Source organism: Centropristis striata, chromosome 14 (genome assembly GCF_030273125.1).
Source record: "Centropristis striata isolate RG_2023a ecotype Rhode Island chromosome 14, C.striata_1.0, whole genome shotgun sequence".
Lineage (NCBI taxonomy): Eukaryota > Metazoa > Chordata > Actinopteri > Perciformes > Serranidae > Centropristis > Centropristis striata.
In genome coordinates this window covers 17,545,770-17,571,599 of record NC_081530.1, presented here as the reverse complement: position 1 = coordinate 17,571,599, position 25,830 = coordinate 17,545,770, and the positions used below count along the sequence as shown (strand labels likewise).

General features: G+C 34.1%; 2 protein-coding genes across 5 annotated transcripts; one reads left to right on the top strand and one right to left on the bottom strand.

The window, feature by feature from the left end:
• Nucleotides 1–2,250: 2,250 nt before the first annotated feature.
• On the bottom strand, nucleotides 2,251–22,303 carry si:ch1073-513e17.1 (sialin). Of its 4 annotated transcripts, none has more exons than XM_059349327.1 (12): nucleotides 22,001–22,303; nucleotides 17,667–17,744; nucleotides 17,348–17,491; nucleotides 14,862–15,079; nucleotides 13,006–13,239; nucleotides 11,977–12,151; nucleotides 11,563–11,681; nucleotides 10,151–10,312; nucleotides 8,875–9,007; nucleotides 7,634–7,781; nucleotides 6,252–6,342; nucleotides 2,251–4,623 (listed from the first exon to the last, which is right to left on the bottom strand). In XM_059349327.1, exons 3-12 carry the CDS (start codon nucleotides 17,430–17,432, stop codon nucleotides 4,456–4,458), a joined length of 1,533 nt encoding a protein of 510 aa, XP_059205310.1. In that variant the 5' UTR covers nucleotides 17,433–17,491; nucleotides 17,667–17,744; nucleotides 22,001–22,303; the 3' UTR covers nucleotides 2,251–4,455. The 4 variants fall into 4 exon arrangements, with proteins under 4 accessions (XP_059205310.1, XP_059205309.1, XP_059205312.1 ...); XM_059349326.1 differs by having other exon boundaries at nucleotides 17,348–17,488; XM_059349329.1 differs by having other exon boundaries at nucleotides 17,667–17,695.
• Nucleotides 22,304–22,440: 137 nt separating this feature from the next.
• On the top strand, nucleotides 22,441–25,824 carry mycbp (MYC binding protein). The gene is made up of 5 exons (XM_059349332.1): nucleotides 22,441–22,609; nucleotides 22,837–22,909; nucleotides 23,039–23,087; nucleotides 24,726–24,855; nucleotides 24,954–25,824. The coding sequence occupies exons 1-5, from the start codon at nucleotides 22,595–22,597 to the stop codon at nucleotides 24,978–24,980; spliced, it is 294 nt and encodes a 97-aa protein (XP_059205315.1). The 5' UTR covers nucleotides 22,441–22,594; the 3' UTR covers nucleotides 24,981–25,824.
• Nucleotides 25,825–25,830: the final 6 nt, after the last annotated feature.

Sequence of the window (25,830 nt, the reverse complement as noted above, 5' to 3'; positions counted from 1 at the left end):
TTACATAAATGCATCAAAAACAATTATCCAATAATATATTTAAAATATATAAAACAATGGGTGGGTCCTTTCCACATAACGAGTAATTTTACTTTTGATAATCTAAGTACATTTTGATGCTTGATACTTTTATACTTTTAAGTAACATTTACTCCTAGTGGAGTAATGCTGCAGTGTGGTATTAGTACTTTTACTTAATCTGAATACTTCTTCCATTACTGCTCACAGGGACCAAAATGATCAATATTCCTGACTCATTTCCCCTACAGCCAATTTTATTTTCAGCAACATATTTCTTGATTTATAAATACATTTAAGAAATAAATATACCAATGTTCAGACAACAGTCCTAGTCAGTGCTACATATTAGGCCTGTGCCATCCAATATTGATTGAACCAAACATATTAAGCTAAATATGGTCACTGCATTTTAAAATAAATACATAGGGAGGTGGATTCATTTTCTATATGCAGGATAGAAGCTCAACATTTGCTCCGGATGCCTAAATAATTTATTATTACATATATAAAGTGAATACTTGGCTCTTCAGGTCAAACAACTGCACTGTCATCAAAAATTCATTAGCACAATGCTAACGTGACATAGCTAGCTAGAACAGTTATTTTAAGTTACATATAAGGTTTTAAAACACCAAGAAAAATGCAGAGGCCACTTTACTGACTTATAGTCGTGAGGAGAAAAATGAAAGACAGTTATTCACATAATACAAGTCTAAAACAGTGAAATAGGACAAACGTTAATGATGCTAATAAATCCGCTAACATTAACTAGCCGTTGGTTTGACCGTTTGATCCGAATAAACATACGTAAATCACGTAAGATTTATCCAGCTACATTATAAATTAAACGTTATTTAAGAAAAGTTATTTGACGGAGAGAAAGTGAAGTTTTAGTGGGAAATGCGGAGAAATAAAGTTGGTAAGAGGCTGTGTAAATATCATGGAGAAAAAACAGCAACAAAAAAAACAGTGGACGAAACTTCCCGTAACACCACCCACCGGTGTCGTCATAAAAACATCCGGGTCATTCCTCAAAAATCTGATGCAAGCTTCAACAGCATCCTGAAACAACTGTTACACCCTGTTAGCAAACTGAGTGACATATGAGGGCTGAAGTCACAGCTTTGACTGCAGTAAAAGTAGCAGTACTACAGTGTAGAAATACTTTATTATAAGTAAAAGTCATTCAGAGACTTTCAAAACTAAAAATATATGCGTATAAACCATAGACTATATGGTATAAACATCAAAACATACTTAAAGTACTGAAAATAAGCATACCTATTATGCAGAATGACCAATTTCAGAATGTATATACTTGTATTATAATTATTTATGCATTTATGTGTTCATCCTTTCAATATTGCAGCTGGTATAGGTGGAGCCAATTTCAGCTACGGTTTGTAGCTTAATCCATAATAATACATTATAATTAGTGGATTATATTGTAATAATAATAACCATCTACAAAGTAACTGGTATACAACTAGTAAAAAGTTATCAGATACACTTAGTAGAGTTAATAGTACAATACTGGCCACCACAATGTAGTGGACTACAAGTATGAGCAAAGCAGAAAAAAATGGAAATACATAAGTAACTCGAAATGATACTTATTTATCTCAAATAAATTTGTATTCAAGTGTTTTTGTTTGTGTGTGTGTGTGTGTGTGGGGGGGGGGGGGGGGGGGGTGTTCTGGGTATACAAAATACAAAAATAATACCTAATAATAATAATCTTATAGTATAATACGACTAATTGTTTCAGACTAAAGGGGTTTCCTTGTCACAAAATGATAGAATTGCTAGTTTTACTTAAGTAAAAGATCTTAATACTTTTTCCACCACTGGTAGGACATTAAACACTGCACCCTAACTTTATGGACTTCACATGCAGGAGTATAATATTCCGCTTTGATGAAGGATTATAATTTTAAATCTTAATTTTTTTATTCAGTCAGCCCAGAGATCACTACCTATATTTAGTTTCTTGCCCCATCTAGTGGCTGCAGAGGAGAACTGAGTGTCACTAAGCAGCCTGAAGTGCTTTGATTTATTGCTGATTGTATTTAAAGTCAGTAAATTCAGGTGCTGTGATAATAAAAATGTAATTTGTGGGTGATGAAAAAATCCTCACAATCTGTGTATTTACTCAAAGAGATTTAAAACCTCTACAGACACTTGGAAACACAATGTTGATTCACATAAACGTACAGAGAAAGACTCCACTCAGATGCCACACATTTTAGTTTTCTTTTGCAGTAACAAACAAACTTGATTTTTTCACAATTAAATACAAAGTATAACATATTAAACACATTTGTACAAACTTACAAATTTTCAAAAGCACATAAATTATTGCATCCGTTTAAAAAAAACATCATATCTTACAATCACAGTGCAGTTTGACATACAGCAAGAGTCAAAGAAAAAGATTTGCTATAAAGAGAATTATTATTATAGTTTAAGAAACAGAAAACGTTTTTAAAAACACTGCAAATCCACATAATTCATAAACGTTTATGGCACTTTTACTCAAAAAATATGAATATCCTGGCAGTAGAAGGTGCTTTGGTTTTCTGCATGAAACTAAAAAGAAAGAGAAAAACATCTCCCAGAAAGATTACTTTGTAAAATATTGTCACTGTGAAAAATAAGGCCTTTTGTGTGTTTTTGTATGAGAAAAGTGCTTATTCTGGTCCTGATGGACAGTCCAGAAGTGGTCAGAGAATTGTAAACAAAGCAGCTTCAGTTAAAGTGGTTATTAACACTTCAATAACCACGTTCATAAAACAATCGGTCCCAATGTTGTTCACAGTTCAAGAAAAACTTTAAAATATACAAAAAAATTCACACAGATTAATTTCTTATGGTCCAACATGATATGTTGTATCGCCTATGTAATATTTAATGTAAATATTGTTGGTTATAATGTAAATATTGGTCTAATAGAAAGAGTTGTAGCTTAAAGGGATCGTTTGGATCTTTTTGAGTGTGGTTGTATGAGGTACGGTCGACAGGCTGCCAGATTGGAGAAGCAGACAGGAGTTCTGAGACAGAAGCTAAGAAATGTACTGCTGCTAAATGTATTTTAGCCAGCCCCCCCCCCCAAAAAAAATCAACATTTGTTTAGGTGTATAATATATTTAGAATATTTACACAGCTTTACATTGTTGGAGTTGCTGATCTATCTCTGCCTCAATCAGTTAATTTGTGTTATTGTGTGACTGTAGAGTTTTAAAGGGTTAGTTCGGGTTCACCAAACTTCCACAATTACACAAACACACAAACCAATCGAGGCAGCGATAGAACAGCAACTTCTGTGTGTTTCTATGTAGTATTACTGTTTTTCTCAATGGAGTCTGGTGGCTTTGAGAAGAGGTTTTGAGTACACTTAAACAGGGCTGTCTGACAGCAAGATAAAGCAGTAAAATAATCTAAATATAGTGTACACTTAAATTATTAGGTTTTTTTTAGGTGGCTAGCACATATTTATCTGGAGATAAGGCACGCAGAGTCAGTAACTTCTTCACTTCTTAAAACTCACTTTTACAGTCTTTTTATTACTTTTATGTAATGCTTTCCATTTTACTACTTCTCTTTTACTTTTTCCTCATTTTGTTTTTTCTTCCTTTTACTTTTGTTTTCTGTGTATCTGAGAATGTCTTGTGATTGTTGCTGCTCTGTCTTTTAATGTAAGAATTGTTTTTAGCCTCATGGCATCATTGTCTTTGTAATTAACTGCTCTCTGTCAGAGCACTTTGTAAACTGCTGTTTTTAAAAGGTGCTATATAAATAAAGTTATTATTGTATTATTATTTACATTATCTGCTGCACCCGTCCACAGCAGTACATTGTTTAGCTTCAGTGCTGTTCTTTCCTTTAAACTGGGGGCGTGCCGACCACCATCCACTGCAAGTAACACACTGACTGTGGATAATACCTCATACAACCTAATTTTAAAATAAAAATCCCAACTATTCCTTTAAATGATGCTCCTGTGACCTTCTGCAGAACAGTAAAAAGACAAAGAGTAGTGGCAGTAAACGTCCAGCAGAGGATTTTTTTTCCTTCATTTAAAATCCTACTTTAAAAATGTGCGTAAAAATTAGATTACAATGTGTAACACTGTTCTGTAGTCCTTCATGTCTCTGCTGACATACTATACAAATTGGTTCAAAAATTCACCTGAGTATAAACTTTTAAATATTATTCATAAAAACATTAAAATTATTCTTGATCAAATTGTCCTGGTCCACTGATATGAATGTGATGCTACGCTGGCTGATGATATTGGAGGTAAATCTCATACTCTTGATATTATAAGTGTAAATACTGCATATATTCTAGAATTTAGAGCTTCCTGTATGGGTAAAAATATACCCAGCTGTCTTTACTTGTTTGTTTGGATGAATTGGTGTGTATGTTTATGTTTTATGTGGTGATGGACCTGCTCCGGTCCCTCTCTGCCTCATCTCTCTCCTCCTCCGTGTTGGCCCACGGCTGGATCTTTCCGCTGCCCAACATGGCGTAGATGAGAGCGCCGCCGACGTTGATCCCAGCCGCCACCCAGAACACTTTCCTCCAGCCGGCCAGAGTGTGCTGACAACCACAGAAGAAGAGTATTCATTAGCATGTTATTTAACACTATTACTGCTAACTATATAGGAGTGGTTTGTTTTTAATATACCTGAATTGTCAGAGATGATGTTGTTTTTTGGTCAAGTTTACATCCATACTACTAGTGACTGAAGCCAGCTAGATTAATGTGTTATTTTTAGCTTTCTATTTGTTTGGCTAATTATTTTCACTTTCATTTAGGTAGGATTTAAAAAAAAATGGTTTCATCTTACTATTTCAATAATTAATCAAGACCTGTGGCAAACTTTTTCAACAATTAAACAATTTCAACCATTACTTAGCTTTTTTCAACTGTTTCACTTCTTTATTTATCTATTTGCCTATTTATACATTGTTTTTTAGCAAATCATTGAAACTATTTACCCATTTATTTTAGCTGTAACAATAGCTACCCTTTTTGACTGTTTACATTTTATATATTTTCTGGTTTTCCTTTTAGAGTATTCCTTATTATTATTTATTTATTTTATTTGTATTCTTTTTGTAAAATTATTAATAAGGACCATGATAAATTATTAATACTAATACTAGCTTTAGCTAACTATTACTGTACTGTTTAATAGGGCTAACTAATTTATCATCCAAGCCAAAACATTTTTTATTTAATTTATCCACTGCCTGTTGCTAACGTTAAACAATTTTCCAATTTTAACCATTATTTTCTTGTCACTTTCAGTAATCGATTTGAACTATTAATATATTGTTTTTGGCTTATAATTTCAACTATTTACTATTTCTAGCTATAACTGCATTTATCTGACAGCTGAACATTGACATTTTAATGCCTTGATTTATTTTTATGTGCATTCTTTTTGTAAAAATGTCAATACAGACCAAACTCAATGACTAATACTTCCTTTAACTAATTGTACTGTTTCATTTGGCTTACTATTTCAACTATTCATTCATTCATTTTTAAGAATTTAAGAATTATTTACTCATACATCCAATACGAATTTATTATTTATTACTTTTGAAATTATTTATCCATTATGGTTTATTCAATTCAATTGTCAACTCAATATGTGGATTTCTAAATCATAATTTTGTTTTCTCAAATGAGTTGAAAACTCCATGTGTGTCTGAATATCAGGGTTTTGAAACAGAAAAACTGATTTGATGTACAAGTCTGGGTGGAGAGAGCATGAGATAGAATATTTAGTTTCCTCACTATATAGTGATCGAACCAAAGATACAATGTGAGAAAATATAAAAAACAATGTATGCATTTAATCCAATAGAGTGTGTTGTTAATAAAATAAAAAGCAATAAAGATCAGTCTTGACTTGTGTTGAGCTAGATGTGTGTGTGTGTTACAAGTAAGAGCTGTAACCTGATATGCAATGAACAATCACTGTAATGACTAGACTAAAGGCAGAAGTAAAGTCAGAGTAAAGTCCGGTAAAATCTTGATATGTGTTAAAAAGCTTGTAAAATGATATTTGTGAAGGTTATAATAATTAAAAGTATGAATATTTTTAAAAAAGGAACTGCACTCTCATCCGGATATCTTGGTAACAAAACACAGGAAGTCTTACTGCCCAAATAAGGTTAAGACCTAATTTGCCCCAACATTATGACAGACTTACGTCTTCAGTGAAGTATCCTGTAGCGATGGGTGCCACGATTCCAGGAATGGTCCCGAATGTGTTGGTGATTCCCAGAAGGAATCCTGCGTACCTACAGGACAAACAGACAAAAAATACAAAGACAGTGAACGAGCAAGTAGTAAAAAATGTACTACTGTTTATGAAGTCATCCTACAGTTATTACATTTAATTCAGGGCTTCACACATACTGTAAAAACATTTATCTGTTATCCGATTCTGCTAAAAAGCCTATTCCTATCATCATAATATTATTATTCATGTCTCAGTCAGAACTGAAATCATTAGTTGAGTCTCTTTACTATATTATGTATACTGTATTTATATAAGGATTTGAATACAAGTGATGTCTATTAGGGCTCAGAATCGGTACAGAAATGACCCAGCACCATGTAGTATAAGTTGTAAAATTCTCCAGTCAAACCAAATACCTGCATTTAGTTGTTTTTTTCTCCAGGTCTAGAAAAAATACTGTGGAGTTCAGTGTGCAATGTATTTGTGAAAAATAATTAAGATTGGGGGAGTGGTGTTTTACAAAAAAATAATTAAGTGAATATATGAATGAAGTACTCTGTATAAGGGTACTGTTATTGGAACCGGTATCATAATTTCTTAAACGATATCCAGCTCTTCTGTTTACAAGGTTCATATACTTTTTGAGAGGTCAAATTCAAGCACTTTTCAAGGTCTTTCAAGGTCCATTTTCAAGCTTTTCCAGGACCTTACACAGGTTGTAAGCATTTTATACAGTCTATGGTTGTAAGTTGCATGTTTTAGAAGAGCGCTTACACGCTAAAAGGGGTAATTTCACTCAACCATACAGACAGCGATGGTATTACACTTTTAGGAGGAACGGTCTTCATTTCAGATAGGCTACTCGTTATTTTTTACATTGAACATGTGATTATCTATAGTCTATAGAAGGATATAGTCGGATTGCAAGATAAATACAGTAAGAATTTCAAGCACTTACAAGCACTTTATCCAAAATCCAAGCACTTTTCAAACCTTGAAAATACAACATTTAAATTCAAGCATTTTCAAGGATTTCAAGCACCCGTAAGAACCCTGTGTTTATATTGTTGTATTTTTAATTTTTAATTAAATATTTGTATAAATGTTCTATGTGTTTGTGGACTAAAGAAGCTACAACATATATTTCATTGTAATGTAAGATGAAAATAAATTAAGCTTGTAACATCGATTTGCAGTTTTTCCCTGTTTCATATCTTTGTAAAATAATATTTTTTATGTCTACAATTCTGAAGACAGCACTTTGGATGTTCTGTGAATTTTAAATTGTCACATGAAGCCCTAATCCTAATAAATGACTGAGAGGAAGGAGTGCGGAGGGTAACACCCACCGTGGAGCGATGTCTATTTGGTTGATGAAGACTCCGGAGGCGGTGATTCCTCCGATGGTGGAGGAGAGGGTGAGGCAGGTGATGGTGAGGATGTGGCTGCAGCCGGCGTAGCTCACAGCCACGAGGAGAGCTGCAGCTGGCAGCAGACCTGCAGGGAGACGGGAAAGTAGGGAAGGATGTTTATTCATTCAACCTTTATTTATACCGAAGAGATCAATGATCAATGAGTAGCAACCCTTAGTTACAAAGAACAAAACAAAGAGATTTACCAATACTGTTCTAAAAATAATAAATAATAAAAGGCAATAAAACCTTCTGATTAGTGAAAATTAAGTTAATAGATCAATAATGATAATTTAAAAATAAAATACAGTTGTGTAAAGAGGCCTCAAATTTTGCAATTAAGTTAGATCTATTCAAGATAAATTAAAATAACTTAAATGGTGTTTTTTCTAATTGTTATTATGAATAGATTTATTTTTGTGTGATTGATAAGCAAAAATAATACAGTCACTGGTTCTCTTCATGTCTTTTAATAGTTAGTTATAACAATGAGTTCAACATAAAACATTGTGCCTTTGAACATCTTTTAATTTGTTTTAGCTTTCAATACTGAATCCAAATCAGATGAGGGCAGCCATACTCCATTCAAAACCTGAGTCATGATGAGGGAAATTTCAATATTGCTATTGGTGTGTAATATATCGTTTTTCTCCTTAATTCATTTCATTCAACCTTCATATAATTCTTAATGTTGTTAATATATTTCTTTTATTTGCAGATGTCTCCAGGACATAAATCTGAGCATTGGACAAAGCAAATTTCAAAGTTATTATTTTATTTTGTTGATATATTAGATTCATTTTTTATTTTCACAGAAGTTAAATTGGGATATCTAGTTTTATCAATACATCAATCAGAACATATTGTCAGAAGCCATAAAAAAATCAATGTCTTTAGGAACAAAATAGATCAAATAGTAAAATATAAACCTAAATGTTTGTTTTTGATGTTTTCTTTCCACTATTCTGAGACAGAAGACAAGTCTAAGACATATTGGGGGAGAAGAATAGCCCAAAACCTCAAAATTGATCAGTGCATGAAAAAAAAACATGTTATTGCCTGTAGAGTCCTATGCACCTTAATCCAATGTTCTGTTACAGTCAAACAGACACAGAAGCAATCAGGCAGCACAGAAAGACACATAAACGAAGAGGATCTGAGAGTTTCTTGTCTCTTACCTGAGAGTGTGAAGAGCTTGCGTACAGTGGTGACGCTGAACACCTTCCTCTCGATCAGACTGTCCGCTACGACCCCCGACAGCGTCGAGCACAACCAGGCACCAAGGTACGGCAGAGCGGAGAGGAAACCATTCTGGACAGAGACACAGAGAGATTTCATCAGAGCTGTCGTCCTCTTCTGCAAAGGCCTTAATGTTTACAGGTTCCAACTCTTTGTCCAGCTCTAAGAGATGTTTGTTTCACCTCATTGATAAGTATATCTGCATGTATGATTTGTATTTTTAAATGAATAACCTCAACTTTATTCATATCAACATTAGTATTACCCTGTGTTTATGTGAGTGTACCTTTACATGTAATATCATAAGACTTTCTGGGTGGTATGCACTTTAAATAACACCAAAATCATTTCTACCTTAAAGTTTAAAGAAATGTTTTAACATGCTTATTGCATTTGTTGCTTAGAAGGTGCCACTCTCGGCCTACAAGAACCTCTGAAGCTCAATAATTTATATGTTAAAAAGAAAAAAAGGCTGTTATTACTAGAGGTGGGAATCATCAGAGGCCCCACGATATGATTTTATTCCAATACTCACAATACAATATTATTGTGATTAAACTGTTTCACTGCATTTTGTGTCCACAAACTTAAATTCAATCAAGAATTGTTTTGTCAAATAAGAGAATCTCACTTCAGTCTTTTTATTCCTCCACAATGAGAGTTAAACCCACAGATTGACCAACAAAGTATTCAGTCAAACTGAACTCAACTGATATCAAACATGTATGGACGACAACAACTGCAGCATTTTATCAAACTTTAAAAAACTTTAAGCTTCACTGCTCTGATTGTTTTGGGATAAAACATAAAAAAGCCTAACGTTGCAGCGTACGATGTCCTGGTGCATAAAGATTCCTTAGTTTTCTAGTTTCTTATGATACCAGTATCTCCAGTATATTCATAAAAGTGACCCCGCTATGGCCTCCGAAAAAAAAAAAGCAAAAATACTGCTTACTTAACGAAAGAGGAACGACTTGAAGCAGTCGAAGCAGATTAACACGTTAAAACACTTTAACGTATGTTTACTTTTGGAACATTTTCAGGTAAGCAAGCCCAATTAGGAACATTTCATTTTACACACAACCTCCAGTAAATAAAGTGAAATTGAACATGAACCTGACACATTTGGAAAAACCTTAAGATAAAGATTAAGTGCTATTTAACAACATTGTTTTTGACAGGAAACAGAGGAACAATAAAAAATGGAAACCTCACCGATTTGAGGTCAAAGTGCATGATGTTGTTCATGTAGGTGGGCAGGGAGGTGAGCAGGGTGTAGTAGGACCAGTTTGAACACATCTGGGTGACGATGATGGCCCACAGCGGGGCCGACAGCAGCATGGGCAGCAGGGGCACGGACCAGCCATGACCTGTACCCTGCAGGTAAATGACAGTCATGTCTTTAGAAATCACCACATATAACTATACCATAATTAAGATAAGATAAGATAAGATAAGATAAGATAAGATAAGATAAGATAAGATAAGATAAGATAAGATAAGATAAGATAAGATAAGATAAGATAAGATAAGATAAGATAAGATAAGATAAGATAAGATAAGATATATAAACACATAGATACAGAAGACAGAATAAAGAATATACAAAATAAGACATATACATATATTCTATAAACATTCTATACATTTCTGCTTTTTGGTATTTATTATTAATATATATTTTTGTGTTTGTTTGTTTTCCTGAAAGTACTTTGCAGATACAGATATTGCACATCTGAAAAAATATATTTTAGCAGGTCAAATAGATTAAATAACTTGTTGCATGTAGTAGTATGAACATCAATTAATTAATATATTTTAATATATGCAGAGATATACACAGTATAGTATAAGTGGTATATGGCATACATAATATAGAAAAAATACAGACCTAATGTGGCCGGATGTAAATAGATAGTAATATAATTAGTATAAATATATAATTAATGCTTAGTTATTACTGATTTTAGTATTTTCAAACAGGTTTTCAAATGTTGGGGAGAACCTTGACAGGGAAGCTTTCACTTACTTTAAGAAAGAAAAGCTGTTTTAGTGCAAAGGCTTATTGACTTGTCTATATTAGGAGAGCTAACAACAAAAGGACAGCTGAGGGGAAGAGAAAGTAAGACAAAATAGAGAACAGTAAGGGAAACAGGAAGTTTTAAAGGGAGCTACAGAACGTCACACTGTGAAGGGAAAAACCCTTCAACATAGAGCCGAGGTGTGAGGGGAAACTAAGTTTCACTTCATCCGAAACTCCCCTTCTGATATGCAGCTGGAATGAAGAGTTGTTATAAGTCCAGTGAGGCTAAAAGACAAAATAACTGTAGAGAGCAAATCATTGGCAGCTTCCACACTAACTGTACAAGTGGACTCTATTTTTTTGATAAAATATCAAACAAATCTATGGTAAATACATAAAAGACAAGCATAAATAAAGCAGAGCGTCTCATTCTCCTCGCTCCTCTAGTTTAAACTTTTTTTAACCTATACCTATGTATATATATATATATATGTCTAATTACAACTGCTTCCTTTTTTTGACCAGAAAAAAAACCCTGAGGAGAGCAAGATTGAGAAATGTGAGCTGTGCGTCACAGAGAATAAAATGTTAGTTAATGTTTCACCTGAGACCCGATGGACTTTATGATGTAATCTCTCTCCTCTTTGCTGATTCGGCGATGGGTGCGAGGGTCATCGTATACAAAAATAAACCAAAAGACTGCCCAGAGGCAACCAGCACCCCCTGAGAGACAGACAGAGAACACATTTTATTATAGAGTGGTGAATAATTAAAGGAAAATCTGGTGACATAACAAGATCAAACTGCATAGATGGATCATTATTTTGAAAGTTAAATCTGAGGAAAAGTCATATTATCAGTGTCATGATGATGATGAAAAAAAGGCATTATTTCAGTCATGTTTTTCCCATTTCCCAGATAGAGAATTTATGTTCTGCGTGATTACATTTTTATTAATTTGCAGCATCTACTGTAAGAAGAGACTGTCCAGATGTAAACATGATTTTGTGACGCTCACCACAGAAGTAGAAGACGGCGGGCCAGCCTAAGGTTTGGCAGATGAAGCCGGTGAGCGGCAGAGACACGAAGGCTCCAAAGTTGCCCCCAGACCCCGACAGGGTCATCAGACGGGATCGCTCCAGAGGAGGAGCCCACCGAGCCCACATGGACATCATGGCGGGGAACGTTACGCCCTGAAGAAACACGGAGAGATGGAGAGAGAGTGAGAAAGAGAAGTGAGCAGAAACAGGTTTTTGTTAATAGACAATTTAGATGTTTAACAATCCAAGGTTTCATGTGTTTCCTCTGTATTAATAGAGATGTAAAACAGAGCTGGAATTATATAAAAAATGTGTTTTAAATGTTTTATAGGCCAAAAATGAATGCATTTATCAAGCGAGAATTTATCAATAATGAAAATATTGTTGGTTGCAGCTCTAGTGCAAAAGCATAAAAGCACTGAAGGAAAAAAATAAAATAATTCTGCACTGTTTTTCAGGCTTTCATAAAATTAACTTTTAAAGTTAGTAAAAAATGTAAAGAATATTTTATTAAGGTAATAAAATAGACTTTCACCTAGTGTCTGTCTGTGTATTAATAATAATAATAATAATAATAATAATAATAGAAATAATAATAATAATAACAATAACAATAATAATAATAAATTATTCCATTGCAATTTACATTGTTATTTATTATTATTATTTTAAATAATTTTAATATTGTTTCTTTATTCATATGTTCAATATTTTTCTATATACATGTAACATGTATAGGCTAATATAATTATAAAACTGGATATTTGTAAGTATACCAACTTTTTTTTAATACTTGAAATGAAATACTTTTAAATGTTGAAAAAGAAAAAAAGAGTCTGTCTATCATCAGTCAATTTTACAAAAAGCAAATACCTGCAAGAATTATCTACAAATAAACGTCTTTTATTATGGTATTATTGGCGTTAAATTGAATCTAACTTAACTGTAACCAAACTGCACACACAACAATGCAGCAGCCTCCCGTCTCCTGCTCAACACACTCTTACCTCGCCGAAGCCCTCCAGCGCTCGCAGTGCAAACAGCCAGTAGGACCCCATCTGAGCCGCAAGAGGGGTGAGCAGCGTGAGGACGGCGGTGCCCAGCACACCCAGACCCATGAAGATAGTCCCCCCGTAGTGACCCGACAGGTAGCCCCCCGGGATCTGTGTGCACAGGTAGCCGAAGAAGAAAGCTCCCAGTAGCCAGCCCTGAGTCTCAGAGTCCCACGGGTACTGGGGGACCTGAGGACGGAGAGAGGGAGTGATTACAGTAAAAAGCATTCAGACACTGTTGACAGGCCTCCTGCTCCTGTTAACCCTCCTGTTATGTTCAGCAATAATGTTCATGGGCATGTTTAATTATACAAAAGAAACCAAAAGAATCCCAATATACATGGTTTATATTTCATGATTAACTCTATTACTAACCATTTAAATCAATATTTATTGCAATGGTGTTCTTTACTTCCCACAGATCATGGTTCAATGAGGAAAATTTTTCATTTTTCATTAAAAAAATGCATGTTAAAACTTTTTTATGTACATTGAAAAGACCTACATATAAGATACAATAGTTTCACATCACACTGTTGTTGTTTTAAAAAATATATATTTAAAAAAATATGTGAAATTAACCATTTCATTCTTTCAACTCTCAACATAACAGGAGGGTTCATATCTGATTTAAGATGAGGTTTCACCACCTGGTAAAGGTGACAGAGGTTGTGTAAAATGTGTAAATGAGTTCCACATTTATAGATGGCAGACACAAAGGCTATAAAGGGAAAAATAATAATAGTAATCTGAACTCTGGCAAAGTATGTTTTCCAAATTAATAGATAGGAATTTTCCAGCCATTATCTTGAAAAACTGGCACTTTTCTCCTCTCTAGTCTCTCTTATTTACCTTTTTTAATGCTGTTCAGTCAGATATGCAGATTCCCTTTTGACAAACCCAATTTAAAGGCATATTATGCAGCAGTTTACCTTTTGTCAACACAATTTTCAAATTCTTGTTTTGGACTTTTGTCTGCCTGGCCTTTTGTCTTGCTAGATTACGCCTGGGCCATATATCGATATGAAAAAAAATCAATATATTTTTAAATGTGATATGGAATTAGACCATATTGCATATATATTGATATAGTTCAAATTTGTGCAAATTTACATAAAAATCACTAACAGGATTAAAATTCAGAAAATAAATGAATTTAATATTTGATATTTATGATTAGGACTGGTGTTGATAAAAAAAAATTAACTATGAAACAAGAAAATCATATTAATGTAGAATATTTCTAAAGCTTGATTTTGGAGAGCACTTGGTTTTATGAGTGTGTTTAAGTGAAACTAGAGTCAAATTTATTTTTGTTTAAGATATTTTTTATTTAAATGTGCACTTTATGGAGGCTTGATTAAAAAAAAGGTAATCCTGTTGTTATACAGTATTTATGTTCACTTAAATAAACGAACATTTGCTCTTACTTTGCGACAAAAATATCGGGATATATACTGTATATTGATATTCATCCTAAATATATCAGGATATGACTTTTGGCCCATGGAGTTTGATGTCTGGAAACATCCCAAATAAAAAAAAGGTGAAACAAAGTGGAACAAAGTTTCTGCAGATACAGACACCGCTGAATACTTCTAGTGGGTCATAAGTGATGATAGGGGATATTTTTGTATGAGTGTGTACATTTAGGAAAAAGCCTGTATAGTTTACGTAAATAAACTAACTGACAGCATGTTATCTTGAAGTACGTTTCTTATCAAAAGTGTATTTTTCCAGACTAAACACATGTTCTAACATGTTTGAAAATCAATAGAAGGGAAAAGAAAGCTGAAAAGATTCTTCGTTACCCCATCAGGTTGTTGGAAAGTGTCACTGCTGTTTTCGGACCCTGGCGGCAGCGGACAGGCGTAGATAACGGAATGGTTCTGTGCTGGTTTGGAGTCGGTGTTATTCACCATGGCTACCATGGCCACGCTGAGGTTGACACGGAGGCCGTAGACGACGGTGAACCCGAGGAACATCAGGAAGGCCAGGTTGAGGCGAGCCGAGCAGCACACAGGCGGGACTGTTCAAACAAAATACAAAGGTTTTTATTCTTTCCTCTTATATCTGTATACAGTGTAATTTAATAATGGACGCAAGTAGCCATGACTGTTGTACTTTCTTTTTTTTGTTGTTCTTTTTTTCAGTTGTATCTGATTTTTTCAACCGCTTCACCCATAGGATGCAATACATGGATTTATATGTATACTTTGATGTTTACATGTGGAGCTGAAAAATTTCAATAAAAATTTAAGTTTAAAAAAAAAAAATACAAAGGTTTTTACATATACTCTGGACTGTGAGCACTATGAGTCATTGTGGGGAAGTTATCCTACTGTTTAAACAGTAATACTAAAGCTAAATACATAATTTTAAAACACATAAAACTATCTGAAAGACACTCATGAAATGCTGACTTCATGCAGAAACCAGGGAAAACACTTTTACTGTTACTTTGTGTTTTTGGGTGATGTTTATTAATAATCTTTTGAGCTTTTCCAAATTTCTGCACACAAATAAAATATTTTCGTAAATTATAAAATGAGTAGTTTGTGTCTCTATATATATATTATTCAGCCATGATAAGACTTAGATACAGCAGCCAAGCAATTCTGGGCAACACTTAAGTAGAATCAATGTAAAATCAAGATAGAGAGCTTCTAAACTAACTAAATTACTTTCTCAGATTGAGGTAATGATTGCATTTGGTCCCTGGGATTCTTATTTAGCTTTGGGTGTTGTTTATGTATTATATTTCGAGATTTTTCACATTTTTGCACACGGATATGTTCGTAATAATGTTCCAAAATGATGTGAAATTGCATTAATTGAAAAATGTAAAGTTTCCTTGAGGTTTAACACCAAATTAAGTGAGAGAAAACAGTGTTCATCTGATGGAATACCCACTTTATTGCTCTTTCAAACACTAACTTTGAAGAGCATCTTTATTGTCAAACCATCACTTTCCAGCTTGTGGTTTTCATCAGGGTCAGAAGTCACAAGCTGTATCTTTGGTCAGACAATAAAGTTGTTTTATATATATACAGTGTAGCTGAAATTCTGACCTCCTCTAGGCACTTTGGAAGTAAAGAAAGAGTGCTAATTTTGAACAACGTACAACCACAGAAATGATTAATAACAAACATTAAGCTGTTGCTTTCGACTGCAGAATATGACTTTAAAATGACATGAATCTGGACAGAGCAGACCTGTGATTACGAGTCTTTATTGGCAGTTAAGCTTCAGGTTGTTTGTCTTTATTTCAGTGGCCTCATCAGTTTGACTGCAGTCACCTGATGGTCAGCTACATCATTATATTATCTTATGTAACAGGTAATCGGTAACCAGAGAGGCGCTGATGTGAACTCTGCAATTTAACAAAGTAAATCACATGTTGCTGTGCAGCAGCGTTTACTGAAAACACTTTATTTTCCATATCAAGATATCTTTTGCATATTACACTATTTTGTTTGTGTTAAAAACCAACAAAACAGGATTCATTTTAAAGTTGGAGTCTGTGGTAAAGCTGTTGTTGCTGCAGTTGTTGTTGTTGTGCATGTTCAAGATTATTAATTTGCAGCATTTTGAACTTCTCAGATAATATTTTTTAAAGTATTAAATCATGTTTAATGTCATGTTTGAAGTGAGAATATTTTTGTTTGCATCAGAGATTATATTATATAAAAATGTAATTAAATAAAAACAGAGCTGCACCGAAAGTGTTTCAGCCTTATTTTTTCAAAGCAAAATATCCATGTCTGAAAATTTGCTGTTTTACCTTGTTGATGTTATAGTAAATTGAATATTTTATATTTTCAGATGAAACAAGACATGTTATGATATCACCTTGAGATCTGGGACATTGTGAAGATTTGCTGATTTCATGGAGCCCAAATAATTAATCAATGAAATATTATTTTTGAAAAAAAGTCTTAAATATAAAAACAATTTATTATGTATTATTGAATTATTTAGCAAAAATGGACACATTTCACAAGCTCTTTCTCTTATAATAATAATAATATATATTTAATATTACTAACATCATTATTATTAAGTATTAATTACTTTATATTTTTTTACTGATTAATTTCTTTTCCATGTCCTTTCTTAAAGTGATATTTTAAATAATCGTTATTATTATCCTATAACTTCTAGTATTGTTCATTTATTTTACGTTCTTATCATTCCTTTTATTATTAGCATATGACAGCATAGATATAGTGACAAACATCCTGATACTGTAAACATTCTGTAAAAAAACTAAATAAAAAAATGTGGTGAAAAATACCTTCATCATTCTCGATGAGAGGCTCGCTGTCCTCGCTCTTGTCCGAAGGAGCTGAGTTAATGGAGAGGCCATGTGGTCGCGGCATGACACAAATATTAGGATCGGTGGAATGATGTCACTGAATCATGGTGTCCACAAAACCTGCTGGCAGGACGAAGGTAGTAATTAGAAAACAGGAAAACACAAGGAGGATGTGAGATAAGCAAATGACACAGATGAGTAAATATAAGAAGACAAATAGCAAACACATCAGCAGATCAACTGATTTACATAAAAGCTTGATAACACCGATACACAAACACATTTACAGGAAACTTACAAAAGTTACTGATGCTCGGACTGGAAACACTGCAGGGAGGAAGCTCAGAGTGAGTTTGTCGCTTTACTGAACTGGAATCTGTGAATAATTAATAATAAAAGGTCACATAATAACAACAACATAACAACTGGTTGTGTTAAGGTAGTCACGCGTTCTTGGACTTAAATTGAATTGATTTTTCTTTTTGACTCCCCGATGAAGGCTTGATGCCAAAACATGTAAGAGTTAATTTTTATGTCGAACATCACAAAGCCATGACAAAGACATATTAAATATTTTGTGTTTTTTTATATCTTGTGATTTTTGAGACCGGTTGTGTTCTTCCTCTATCTTTAAAATAATGGACCATGCCTACATATTTTATTATAATATAATATACATTGATATAACAAGCATTTTGTAGGGAAATGGGAATTTAATTTAAAAGATGTCTACCTCATGGAGATTTTATGGCGGTAAAAGTTAAGTAAGAAAGGGGGAAAATTACCAAAAGACTAACAATTATCAAAACTTAGATAGTTACAATTATTTTCATCATCAATTAAATTTGCAAACAGAACCTATTGGGCAACTGTTTTGATAATAATAATTTTACAAGCAAAAATGCTAAATACCTACTGGTTCCTGCCCCCTAAATGTCAGGATTTAAAAAAATAAATTTTGAATTATTGTAGTTTTAGACTGTTGGTTAATGTTGGTTACAACTAATTTTTTTGTCTCTGGTTTTTGACATTTTTTTTTTTTTATTTTTTTTTGATATTTTTTGGGGCATTTTGTAGCTTTTATTGAGAGAGAGAGATATTGAGAGCGAAAGGGGGAGACAGAGGGGAAGACATGCGGTAAAGGGCTCCGAGCTGGATTCGAACCCAGGCCACCCACTTACGAGGACTGGGCCTCTGTGGTACGCGCTCTACCAGGTGTGCCACCGGGAACGCCCGGTTTCTGACATTTTATGGGCAAAACTTAAAATTAATCTTGATGGCAGTGGTGACCTACAGAAGAAAAACATTAAAATCTTTAATGAAGTATTAAGTTAATTAAACATACATTAAATGATAAATGGATTTGTCTACTGACGTAATAGCTTTAGGGCAGGATATAATTGCTGAGTCATTCTTAGTTATTCTCAGTTTCACTTCTCACATTCGCGACTGTTTAGCTGTGTTGGACAAAAAAGTGACAACATATGATGCTGCTGCTTCAAAAAACTGTTTTTCAGGAACTGAGAAAAATAGTTGTTGTTGCTCGTGATGCATTTTTGACACGATGGTTTTGGGAGGCTGAGCCGAGTTTCAAAACACTAAGAGGTTGAGAATTGCTCGTGCCAGCAGCAGACACAGTATACTGTTATCACAGTATGTAAAAGGATAAGAATTGCACAAAGATCCTCTGAAGCAGCTGGTCCGAGGTATCACATCAATAAATCACCTGTCCGATCAATTCCAATAAGTTTCAGGTTTCAAGTCAACATATATATCTTCTGAAGAATGTGTCAACTACCCAAAACTTTGATCCAAATGCATTGTAATCATGTTTACACCTTTAAAAGCTCTGTACAAAAAAGTGTTTGTCAGCACATACCAGCCCAGTTGTTATATAAGAGAGTTTTAAGGCTGATGACAATTATAATTTTCCTTATCGATAAATCTGATGATTATTTTCTCAATCAAGGGATTACTAATTTGGTCTATAAAATGTTGGAAAATAAAAACAAAGGACCAAAAATGAAGTCTTCAAACTGGACATTTTGTCTCTTTTTGTTTCAAAACTCAAACATAATTTACAATCATATCAAAGTAAAAATAAAAAATAGCAAATCCTCACAATAAAAAAGATTAAACCTGATGTTTAGCACTGCTGGTAAATAGGTGACTTTTTTGTTGACTTTGTTTTTGAGAATTGACTTGACTGAATTTAATTTACAGAAACTTTTCCTTTACACATTTCCAGTAAGTGTCTACGAGGAGGGGTCAAACTGGAAAAACTGGCTGCATGAGAAGAAAACTGACGGCTTAATCTGGGTATGTATACAATGTGGCTCAATAATCTTCACTTTCTCCATTAACAAATGTGTCTGCTGTGTTTCCAGTCAGTGACATGGTGTCAAATAAAGTGTGGAGTCCAGAAAGACATCATGCAGTGTACATTTAATTGGTCTGGAGTTTATCTACTAGATATGAGCTGGTGATGCTGATGTTGGTATTTGGATTTTTTCCCAATTCATCACTTAAAAATATACTGTTTAAAATCTGCTTTAATTCATTTTAAGATATTCACTGGCCATCGTTGTGAAAACATTGGCTCCTGAATATACTTCGAATACTGTAACTAATCATGAACCTGTGTATTCATTAATCAGGGCTCTTCTGTTGGTCTAAGGTATTCCTAAAACTATTGCTGACTTTCTTTTTAAATCTTCTTTTCCATGTTTTAAGGTGGACTTCATCTGTATCATTGTACTTTCCCTGTTGCTCAAAAGGTTCATAAAGGCCTGATACACACACTGAAATAATTTCATCAAATCTAAGCTTTTTAATGAAAACCAAAAAACAACGACACTTAGGACTCAGTCCTCTTAAAAGACTAAAAAATCTCACAGTGCAGTCACCGTCCTCTGCCGTGTTCACTGACCCCAAACTAACCTGTCTGGGAGGCTTTTGTTAACTTTGATCCTGGTATTTACCGTGAATTTTTCAAAGAGTGGTAATCAAACACAGTTTTAATGATAATTTAAATACTAACTGTCTGAAATTTTACCGTGGTTTACAGTGAAACCAGTAGCCGTTTCCTCCTTATAATCTCAATACATTTCTGTCTATTGGCTAATTGATTGGCTTGTGTGTATTTTACACAGATTTAACCTTTAAAACCTTCCCTTTAAAGCATGTTGACATAAAATTATTCAGTAATTATTATTTTTCACATCAGTGTGACAACAAATTGTTTCCAGATATCAAAAAGATCACCAACACATTTTTCATCCCTTATATAGTTGTGCTAAGTGTCAGGTCTTAATGCATGACAAAGCATGCATACATACTTTTTGCCTTTACCATGTGACTCAAGTCTGCAAGTGAGTGTCTGCGAAACTATGTGTGTGAGCCTATCATGAGATCCTCAGAAGAAAAGCCCAATACACTTCTTTCTCTCTGAAACAATTAATGTATTATGTATCATTAAACTGCTCTTTTCTGCCTCCTTGTTTTGGATGAACTGGGGATGAAAAGGTCAGTTATTGTGACAAGTTTTTAAGTCTTAAGTTATTATTAAATTATTATTATTTTTTAAATTAAACCCGCTAAAGCGAAAGTGAACGCTCGTTTTTAAATAAGCAATGTGAAAGCAATGTGTAAGTCCCTTTATCAGCACATACAAGTACATAAGGGCTTCCACCTATAAGTATTATGCATCACAATTGGTCTTTTTTAAAATAGGATAATGAAAAGTGCCCATAACAAGTTACTTGAGACTTAATGTAGTTATTTAGTGAAAATACAAATAAAATGACAAATATCAAGAGCAGATTTAACCAGCAGATATATTGAAATTTTACTTAAATTATATTATTATTTAAGTGTTTAATTTTCTTTCAACCAACATCTCACAGCATAAAAAAACACGGTATTTAAATTACAAATATCCATTATTCAGTCATTTAAAATATAGATAGAAAATGTAAAAAGTAATGTAACGTATACTGACAATTAATGAAAAGAGCGGAATTATAAGGCGACATGTCTTTTTCTATGAATAAAAGAGAAATGCCAAGAAATACCAATAACAGCAACATGAGATTAGGCTATTATTATAATTTTAAGGAAATCTTAAATTATTTGGAAATGCCTCAGTTACTTACCAGTTAACTGACAGTAAGTACTTTTTTATTATTATTACGATAATAAAAAGTGCCCATAGCAAGTTTCGAAAAGGCCAAATTAATGTTGATAATTTTGTGAAGATAACAGCATAAAAATCTATACTGATATGTAAAAAAAAAAAAATAGAAAGACAGAGACTCTAGTAGATTTAACTAGCAGATTTTTTTGTAATTTTACTGAAATTATTGAAATTTTAACTGATCCATTTTCTGTCAAACCACTCCAAGGCACAAAATTGGGCTGTTGTTAAACTTGGTGTCTGTTTTGTCCCAAGTATCCGACGTATACAAATATATAACAAACATTTAAATAGCTAAGTGAAAGTTTAAGTATAAACCAGTTATACAGTAAGTATAACCTGAACCTGCTAGGTTAGCTTGTTGGTTAATGAGCTATAACTTGTGAATTACGATTTAACGACGACCTGTATGGACAGTTCAGTCAAACACGCCTTACCTCGTGAAGATTTTAAACCAAAAACACTTGGTTAAAGCAGCCTGGGTGTAAAAGAAGACGGAACATAATACGCTTCATATTATTTGTGTCTTCATCTCTGCCGGCAAAACAACAAATGGGTTGCTGCTTTTCAGAAAAAACTGTCATATGAGCTGAAGCGTTGGGGAAACACTAGATCTATAAATGCACTGGAGTGGCTACGCCCCGTTTTAGACTCTCCAGTGACGCCAGTGCGCATGTTTTATAAATCTAAATTCCGGATGTGACGTTGTCGCAGATGACCAACGGCTGACCCGCCCACCTCTCTCGCTCGAGTGCCAGCGGTTATCTTGTAAAAGTACAAAAAATAATAATAATAATAATAAAAACATTTAAATACATTTTCGCTGTTTATTAGTCGTAACTTGCAAACCACATGTTTATGTAACAGGTTAAAGCTAATCAGTAAAAAAAAAAAAAAGTATTTCCGCATGTTTAAAGTGTTGTTATGGGCAACGAGTCCACCTCCTGTGTGTTAGACTGAAGCAGCTAAAACTCTACTCACCTGACGCTAGGTTTTAGTCACCTGTAAATAACATAGCTTTCGTCGCCTCGATGGCCCATTACAGAGTAAGTATTCTGTTAAACACTTCATGCATAGCTGTTACTTATTTTACAAGGTAAAGCTAGCTGCTCGTCTAAAGTGTGTACTAACTAGTTAGCATCTTAGCAATAAATTTTGTTTACATGAAGCCAGGCAGTTAACACACCTCAATTGGCAGTAGGTTAGATAAAATCAGTCAGACCTGTGCTGCATCCATTCGCTAACTTATGTAAATGTTTGTCTTGTGTTTTAGGCGTCAGAATCGAAGCGAGAACAATTTAGAAGATATCTTGAAAAATCAGGAGTCATTGACACTTTAACAAGTGGTAGGTACACAAGCACATGCAAATACCTTATTAAAAAAAGAAAGCATGCACAATTTCCCTCAATTTACTTACATTTGACCAGAATCCCCGCTGTGCTGCCTCGTCACATTTCTGTCTCTCTTTCTGCAGTTTTAGTGGCACTTTATACAGAGACTGACAAACCCAACGATGCACTGGAGTATCCTTCTTTTAGTGGCATGAACAGGTGTTGGTGTGTCTACAATAATGACTCAGAATCCCTCCCAACCCCAAAAAACAGTACAGTAAGTATTCAGATCCCTTACTTAAGTAAAAGTAGTAATACCACCCCGAAATGACTCCAGTACAAGTAAAAGTCCTGCTTTCAAAACTTACTTCAGTAAAAGTACAGGTTTGGAGATTGGTTCCTGCTGTACTTGAGCTAACATGGCAACAGAAATGGGAAAAACTCTGATCCTTTGCTATTATAAGACCCTTTAACCTGTAAATGCAATGGCAATTCTTCTTAACCGCCTACATTTGAGAACAGAAGACTACAAGACAAGTTCTCCATGGCTCAGGTTTTACAAAATTATTAGGATTCATGGAAAAGTTTACAGTTTAAATCAGATCTGTTACATCACCATTACATAATGTTGCCTCTGGTGTTACGCTGACAGGAGATAAAATTGGTCATTGGTCTACAAACAATCACAATGTCTGGTATGTTTTTAAAATGTCAGCAGTTCCACTGGGAAGATAAACAGCCATTCAGCTGCATAATAGGTTTCAAAATCTATAATACAGATGCCCTGTGTGAGAGAATAGCACTTTTTTCTCATCTATTGACAGCAAATGTGGAAACAGATTACACATGGATTTTTTTCTGTTTTGGAGTCTGAAAATGCTGCTAGATAACTGAACCCAGCAGGACTGCAGTTTTATGTGTGAGCCAGGCTCTAGTTTGTTGCACTGTAAAGTGTTGCTGTCATTGTTGGCAACTTGAATTCCACAGTATACCAAAACATATAGTTCACAACAGGACTGAGAATCTTTATAAAAATGTTGATACCTGTACTGATACATTAACCTCAATATAAGTTACCATATGATCAGTTTGGGATCAGTTTTAACACAAAGAAATTACAACATAAGACATTACGATACACATTTTTATCAGCTCCTTTACACCTATGTGACACACACTCTCTCTGAAAATACAACAAAACAAACATTTTTAGTGTCGATCCTGCACACTTCTATGACATTTAACGTTAGCAAGTCCACCAGTATTATTAGATCTTAGTACAAGCTTACTGGTGCTGATTAGATTTACACATTAACCCTCTGAACACCAAGGTGTTTTTTTACTCACTGGGGCCTTGTATTTCACTGCAATTTATAAGTCCTGCACCTGCACCAAGTCCTGAGCTCAGAATTTAATGTAAGGTGCAATGGTCTAGTTTATTTTATTTGGCAATGTTTTAAATGAGAATAAAGTGATTTTGACAGAAATGTCACAATTTTAATCTTAGTTTTGCTGACTTTTTCTAACCAAAACTTTCATTACCAGTTTCTTTCTACAATAAAGCTGTATTTTTGGCGATTAAGTCTAGTAATTTGGTTTTGAATGACAAGGCATTTTTCAATACTTGATCGTATGGAGGTTATTCAGTTCACATGGAGCTTGTTCTTGAGCCAGAGGAGTTTTTTTCTCACTGAAATCATAATTGACTCAAGAAGGAAACAAGTCACTGTTGTTGTTCTTTCCCAAGCTTGACCCATCTGGCTAAGGTAAAATTAAAGATTTCTGAGACTGAATATTGAGAGCCCTCATCGACCTTAACCACCTGCACAGTTTCATAAAGCTTCAACTCTGTGCGGCCCGCTCAGAGCCGGCAGACGCTGAGGCTCTTCGCGTGGAGCTGGCTGACCTGCAACAGAAATACAACCTGCTCATGGAGGAGAACCAAGAGCTGAGAAACAGGGTGAGATGCTGAGAAAAGTCTAAATTTACAGATAATGAGAGCTGCCTGTGTTAAAGTGCTGCTTTTACTTTAACCTCTGCCTGCTTATTATCTTCCAGCTGATGCAGTACGAATCCACCACCTGAGGAGGGAGCAGCACAGTAAAAGGAGGGTGTTTGTCATTTCTGTCTGGGGTAAAAAAACAAAAACAAAATGTTTATTACATAATAATGCATGTATAGTTAACATAAAATCAGTTATTTTTTGTTATACAACAAGAAGAAACTTTTGCTATGTTATAAATAAAAATGTCTTCCTCTTGATGTCCTAAATTGATAATATTTCCTGTTTTCAACCAGAGGCACTGCTTACATATCACCTGAAATAGATACATTAAAAATGCTTAAAACAGAAACATTTTAATAAAAATAAGTCTGATAAATGACAGCAAATTCAAGACAAATTTTTATTCATGTCACTGAACAAACACAAAGATATTTAGAAATACATTTCCATAGTGTGTGAAACATTCAGAACTGAGTATATTTTATGTTTAAGTGCACTCCATGTTTAATGTTCTGACTGAGGAACTTTTAGGCATGCTGTAACATGTCACTGATTTAAAGTATCCAGTTGTGTAACAGCACGTTGTGACCTGAAACAACATTATAGATTTGTGGCGCAGTTTTCCATTCCCCTCTAATCATTCAGACAGAGATTTAGCATGCAGTCAGATCATTAAATGTCCATTTGGATCTCTGTAAAAAACCTGTCAATGTTTGGAAACAGTTCACTGTGGTCTGACCACCTGTTGAAATCTGAGAAGTAGATTTAAATTTAAATATGATCAGAAGGTGTAAAATGCATAATCTCCATAGCAGTAAAGGCCTTCGTGCTTCTTTATAAGAACTTTAAATGTGTGAAAAGTGCAGTAATGTTGTGTTCACATAACTGCACCCACACATGGCTCCGTGAGAGTTTATGTTGGGAGCACAC